Source organism: Orycteropus afer, unplaced genomic scaffold (genome assembly GCF_000298275.1).
Source record: "Orycteropus afer afer isolate SDZICR_OR568_19922 unplaced genomic scaffold, OryAfe1.0 scaffold00103, whole genome shotgun sequence".
Classification (NCBI taxonomy): Eukaryota; Metazoa; Chordata; class Mammalia; order Tubulidentata; family Orycteropodidae; genus Orycteropus; species Orycteropus afer.
Window position 1 is genome coordinate 5,653,666 of NW_006921690.1, and position 6,648 is coordinate 5,660,313.

Genomic DNA, 6,648 nt, shown 5'->3' on the forward strand with positions numbered 1-6,648 from the left:
GCAATCCTACTTCCGTAGTGATACTGCCTCGGAAACCCAAGGAGGGGTCGCTATGAGTCGGGGCCGACTCGACGGCAAATAACAACAACAACAACAACACATATATGCATACAGATCTACCTGTGTAATCACACACATATTTTTGGGGTTTTATTGCTGTTGCAAAATAGTATATGTTATAGCATTTACCAAAAATGTCCCTTATTCTGTAGTACTTTGCCTTGGTCAAGTGATACACACATCACCCACATTTAGTATTGCCTTTCCCATCACCAAAAATAACAAATATCTACTATTTAGAAAGTAGTTCTCCTTTTCTCCCCTTCCTATCACTGGTAACCACAAATAAATGTATATATTTTTTACGTATACCTATTCTTGTCTTCTTATAAAAGTGCGACCATATGCTATTTGTCCTTTAAATTGGCTGATTTTACTCAGCATAATGTCCTCCAGATTCATCCACATTGTTATTGGTGTCACTGCTGTTAGATCTCTAGAGTATATAGCTAGAAATGGGAATGTTGGATCATAAAATAATTCCATTTCTTGTTTATTGAAGAAGTGCTATATCGTTTTCCATAGTGGTTATACCATTTTACAGTCAGACCAGCATGGATAAGGGTTCCAATCTCTCCACATCCTCACCAACATTTGTTGTCTGTTTTTAATTAGTGCCATTTTGCAGAGGTGAGCCTTATACTTTATACAAATAGGCAAGAGTTTATTTTCATAACTTGAATTCTATCTTTGTTTTCTTTTCCTCATTATCCTTTATTGTCTTACATTAAAAAGAGTTCTCCCTAAATTTGACTTTCAAGCTAAGAGATCTTCAGATATAACTTACCTCCTTAATCAGAGAACCAGATATTTCCACATTTGAATCTTGTAAGGGTAAGTTAGATACCTTAAAGGATATAAAGATAAGTAAGACATCAGCCTTATCTTTGATACGCTCACATGTAGAAGGGAAAGGAAGCAGAGTACTTGAAATGCATGACATTGACAGGATAAACAGAACGAACTACCTTCTTAATATACTTGCAAAAATATCTTCATATTTTTGTTTACAGAAAAAGTTCAAACATTATCTTGATCATATGATCAGAAGTTTTGGTTATGCTTTAATTGCAGATATATTTTAATAACAAATATATTTTTAAAAAACATGCTTTTCATTCTTCATTTCAGAGAAAAAATGGCTCAAGCATATGACTTTGCACTGGATAAAATTGGAATGGAAATTATGTCTTATCAGGTAGAGTTAAAATTTTTTTAATATATATACTTAATATACTAAATACATTGGAAAATAACCAAAAAAGATATTAACATTTTATTTTATTTCTTAGATTTGGGTGGATTACATCAACTTTTTAAAAGGCGTGTAAGTATTTTATAGTTTTGTTTTTCATGTAAAAGGTTTATTTAATTATAATATAATGTAAGTGATGACAGTTCTTATCCAACTCCAGTGAAGCTGTTGGATCTTATGCAGAAAATCAGAGAATAACAGCTGTCCGAAGAGTTTATCAACGAGGTTGTGTTAATCCAATGATCAACATTGAACAACTCTGGAGAGACTATAACAAATATGAAGAGGTAAATTAGGCCAGAAGTAATTGATTATTATAAACACAAAGTCATTCTAATTTTTTGCATGGTGGAGTCTAATCTTTCTAATAGTGTTGCAAACCAAAAAGACCAAACTCACTGCCATAAAGTTGATTCCGACTCATAGCGACCCCCAATGGTTTTCCCAGGTGGTAAATCTTTACAGTAATAGATTGCCCAATCTCTCTTCTGAGTAGTGTTGCACATGACTGTTTATAATTTATAGTGATTGTAATGAAAGGGCCACTCCTAATATTTTTATAAGACTTTGAGATTCTGTATATTTTTGCTGAGTTATTTTTTGGAGACTACTCTGGGAGAACTGTAATTCTTATGCTGTTTCTATTTACTAGAACCATACTCATACACACATAGCCATTAACCTGTTATGAATGGATACTTTTGTGGAATTGTTTTTGCAGTGGTAATGATCGGTTGTGATGCACTTCTTCATCTAGTTACAGAAATGTGATTGCTAGTGTTGTTGAGTCCCTTCAGACTTATGGTGACCCCCATATGTGCAGAGTAAAACTACTGCATAGGGTTTTCAGAAGCAGATCACAAATCTTATCTTCAAAGGTACCTCTGGGTGGGTTCCAGTCACCAACTTTTTCATCAGTAGTTGAAAGTGTAATCACTTGCACCACCTAGGGACTCCAGACATGTAATTATTGGCTTGCAATTATAAGATGAAGGCTGCATCTTTGTTTCATTGGCATTAAGCTTTACCCATCTGAGCTCTCCAGCCCATATGGGCAAACATATATGCCACATAAGTTTTATCATTAAAAGGACATTCTTAATATGCCCATTATGATTTAGAAGAATGCATATACTGCTGTTGTTAGATAAAGTAATCTATAGATGTCAGTTAGATCCAGTTGGTGGATAGTGTTGTTCCATTCAACTATATCATTACTGATTTTCTTCTTGCTGGGTCTGTTAAATTACTAAGAGAGGAGTGTTGAAGTCTTCAACTGTCATAGTAGTGTCTGTTTTCCTTGCAGTTCTGTTGTCACTCCAGCAGTGCTATCTGCTCTCAGTAAGCTTTGATGGGTTTAGAAGCATTGTTGATTTTCAGTTTGTTCATCTGTTTTCTTATTGTGCAGATAGAAGTGACAATTTCTAAGTGTTTTACATGTCAGACTGGAAACCGGAAGTCTCCATTATGATATATAAGAACTATATAGAGTAGTAAGGAACTCTGGTGGTGCAGTGGTTAAACCATTTGGCTGCTAACTGAAAGGTCTGCAGTTCAAACCCACCAGCTGCCCCATGGGAGAAAGATGAGGCAGTCTGCTTAGATTTACAGCCTTGGGAATGCTATGGGGCAGTTCTACTCTGTCCTATATGATCACTGTGAGTCACAATTGACTCAATAAAAGTGGGTTGGTTGGTTATATAGAGTAGTGAACTTTAAGAGGAGGAATGGCACTTGACCATTGCAACTGGCAACACAGAGGACACTGGAGACCTTGAAAGGAATATTTTCAGTACTGTCAGGATAAAAAGCTGACCAAAGAGCAGAAAAGGAAGTGGTAACATCTAGTATGGAAGACCCTTCAGGGACTTAGACATGAGCAGTGGTTCTGAAACTTTATCCTTGGGATTTTAAAAATTATTGAAGACTCCAAAGAGTTGTTTGGTATTGTTGTTTTTAAGGAGCTCAGATGACATGTAGGAATTTGATTGCTAACCAGAATGTTGGCAGTTGAAACCCATCAGCCACTCTGCGGAATGAAGATGGGGCAATCTATTTCCGTAAAGATTTACTGCCTCAGAAATCCAACGGGAGCCGCTATGAGTTGAAATCAACTTGATGGCAGGGGGTTTGGGTTTTTGTTTGTTTGTTTTTGTTTAGTTTTTAATGTGGCTTATATCTATCAACAGTTAGCATATTAGAAGTTAAAACTGAAAATGTTTCAAGGTGGTTATTAATTTGCCTAAAGGTAAAAATGAGAAAACCCTTAGATTTTAACATAAATAGCATTTTATAAAATAACTATGATTTCCAAAACAAGAGAAATTTCAGTGAAAAGACTGGCATTGTTTTATACTTTTGCAAATCTTTTTAATGCCTAACTTAACAGAAGACAGGTGGAGTCTCATATCTGTTTCTGGATTCAATCTATTATTAAATTGAATATGATATAGCCTATGGAAAATTTCAGTGTATCTTTATGGAAGAATCAAAAGATTTTGGGGACCAGGAGTCCTTACTACTTTGTGATAACTGCTAGGCATAAATGGTAAAGTTTATCTCTCCTTGCTTTCACTGAAAGTTTTTGGAAGTTATGGAGTCACAGTTAGAAAGTTGGCTTTTAGAGTTGAGGCATGACTGTTCACCTGAATGAAATCTGTACATCATTCTTTATTAGTAGAATTGTATGTGAAATAATGATTCTTTTCAAGTCATTCCCTTATCTTTAAAAATTCCTGATATGTAAATTACTGCCAGCTCATAATAGACAAAAAAGGCCCTCCTTCATCTCTGAAGTTTATAATAATACAACTGAAGCTTTATTATATTAATCAAATATATCTTCCAAAATGAAGACTTGAAGCAATTCAGTAAATGAATACATTAACTATTTTGCTAATTACATATACTGTACTTAATTTTAGGAGCTCTGGTGGCATAGTGCCTAAAGCACTTGACTGCTAACCAGAAGGCTGGAGGTTCAAACCCACCAGCCACTACTCAGAAGGAAGATTAGGCAATCTACTTCCGTAGTGATACCACCTTGGAAACCCAAGGAGGGTTTGCTGTGAGTCAGATCCGACTCGACAGCAGTGCATGTGTACTTAATTTTAAAATAATATATGTTCTCCTTTGTTTTTCCTTAGGGTATCAATATTCATTTAGCCAAAAAAATGATTGAAGATCGGAGTAGAGATTACATGAATGCTAGGCGTGTAGCAAAGGTATGGAATTCTATTAGGCCATTTACTTTAATGAGTCTGTTATTTATGGGAGAGATTTCCCTGTATGATAGGTATTACTCCTGATATTTTCAGTCATTAGCAATCTTAAAGACAATAAATAAGTATTTACTGAGCAGATGATATATTTGGAATGAAATATCTCTTTACATTAAAGGACAAAATAGAGTAAGTCAAATTTGGAAGAAATTGTATTTCCAAAACATAGAATGAAGAGACATTTTCTATCTAGGAATGACAGAAGTAATTCTTATCCTTTCGGCATATGTACTCAACTGAATACTGTACTATTCTGTGATCTAATAACATAACCCTTAGAAACAAATTTCATATTGTATGTATACCTTGCCATTCACTGACACCCTTAGACTAAGTTAGGAAAAATAGTCTAGTAGTATTAAGTACTAAAATTTTAAAGGTCAGATAGTTTCTTCAAAGATGGCAATAATGAGGGCTCTAGATCATCAGTCATGTTGATCTGTCAACTTTTCCGTCCTGGAGAGTGACCTCTTTGATCACCTGCAAAGACAGCCCAGGGGTGTCTGCTTATTCAGTCCTGGGAACCTGTTCTCATGTGGGTAATACTCTTCGACCAGGTACTCGCCTGTTATCTTTCTTCCCATTCTTAAATAGTTTTTAGATAATATTATAATATTGATGAACTGGTATTTGAAAAGTATAGGTATTTTGAACAAGGTATTACAGACTGATGAACCTGAGTTTTTCTACACTCACCGTAGAATTCTAAATGCTTATTGTCTAGGAATATGAGACAGTAATGAAAGGGTTAGACCGCAATGCACCCTCGGTGCCGCCTCAGAATACTCCTCAAGAAGCTCAGCAAGTAGATATGTGGAAGAAATACATACAGTGGGAAAAGAGCAACCCTCTTCGTACAGAGGATCAGACCCTTATAACAAAACGAGGTAACACATTTAGCACTCCCGGGACTCTAATTACACGTATGTTAGACCGTTTGACACTATCCCTTAAGTCACTAAGGCTCTGTTTTTCCCCTGCAGTCTCTTTTATTCTTCATATTGAACAATTTCTATGGTTATATCTTCATGTTCATTGACCCTTTGTTCTATCACATCTAACCTGCTATTAAGCCATCCAATAAATTTTTTATTTCAGATACTATACTTTTCTATTTTAGAAATTTCCATCCTAGAAATTTATTTTTTATAGCGTCCACTTCTCTACTGAAGGTCCCTGTCAGTTCATTCATAATGACCATCTTTTTTTCTTTTTATCTTTGAACGTATTTATAACAGTTGCTGTAAAGTCCTTGTCTTTTAATTCCAACCTAAGTATCTCTTGGCTGTGGGTAATATTTTCCTATTTTGTCACATCTAGACATTAATTTTTTTTTTCTTACTGGAACCATAAACTTGTAAGAACATGTACATAGTAATTTTGATAAATTTCTGGAGGCTGAGTGTAGATTAACAAAAGAGGGAGGAATTCATGGGAGCTAAAATCTTTTGTGTGTGTGATTTGGATGAAAGTTTACAGAGCAAATTCACTTTCCATACAGTGGTTCACATACACTGTCTCATGACATTGACTACGTATAATTTACCCCAATACAACAGCTCCCCTCCCACTTCCTCCCGATAGTTACCTCTTCCCTGTGTCCATCCCTACATGCCCCTGCCCCCTGAGCTGTCTCCCTGTGCATAAACAGCCCTTCTTTCTCCCATGATTGTTCTCTCCAAGGAGTGTATCTGTCTCAGGTAAATGTTCAACTCATATGCCTGTCTTTTGTTTTGCTGGAAGCCACAGGTGTGAGTTCAATTACAGACCTAAAGGGCAGCTAGGAACCAGAGTCTCAGTGGTTCCACCAGCCTCTATCGGACCAGCAAACCTGGTCCCCTATTTTTTTTTTCAAATGATTTTGAGTTTTGTTCCGCATCATTCTTCCTCTCTATCCAGGATCTCCTACATAGATCCCCCCTGAGTGGTTGACAGTGGTAGCCAGGTACCATTTAGTTCTTCTGGTCTCATAGTCATATAGGCTGCAGATCACATGGTGTACCAGTTGCTAGGACTAATTATTTCCATGAATCTTTGGTTTTCTTCATTCTT

The 6,648-nt window shown here is 35.9% G+C and overlaps 1 protein-coding gene across 1 annotated transcript in view; it reads left to right on the forward strand.

Moving 5' to 3' along the window:
• CSTF3 (cleavage stimulation factor subunit 3) overlaps window positions 1-6,648 on the forward strand; it is a 99,890-nt gene that overhangs the window by 71,600 nt on the left and 21,642 nt on the right. Inside the window, exons 6-10 of the mRNA XM_042781312.1 lie at window positions 1,192-1,258; window positions 1,353-1,387; window positions 1,476-1,602; window positions 4,462-4,539; window positions 5,321-5,483. Coding sequence (XP_042637246.1) covers window positions 1,192-1,258; window positions 1,353-1,387; window positions 1,476-1,602; window positions 4,462-4,539; window positions 5,321-5,483 — 470 coding nt within the window. The remainder of the gene's footprint in view (window positions 1-1,191; window positions 1,259-1,352; window positions 1,388-1,475; window positions 1,603-4,461; window positions 4,540-5,320; window positions 5,484-6,648) is intronic.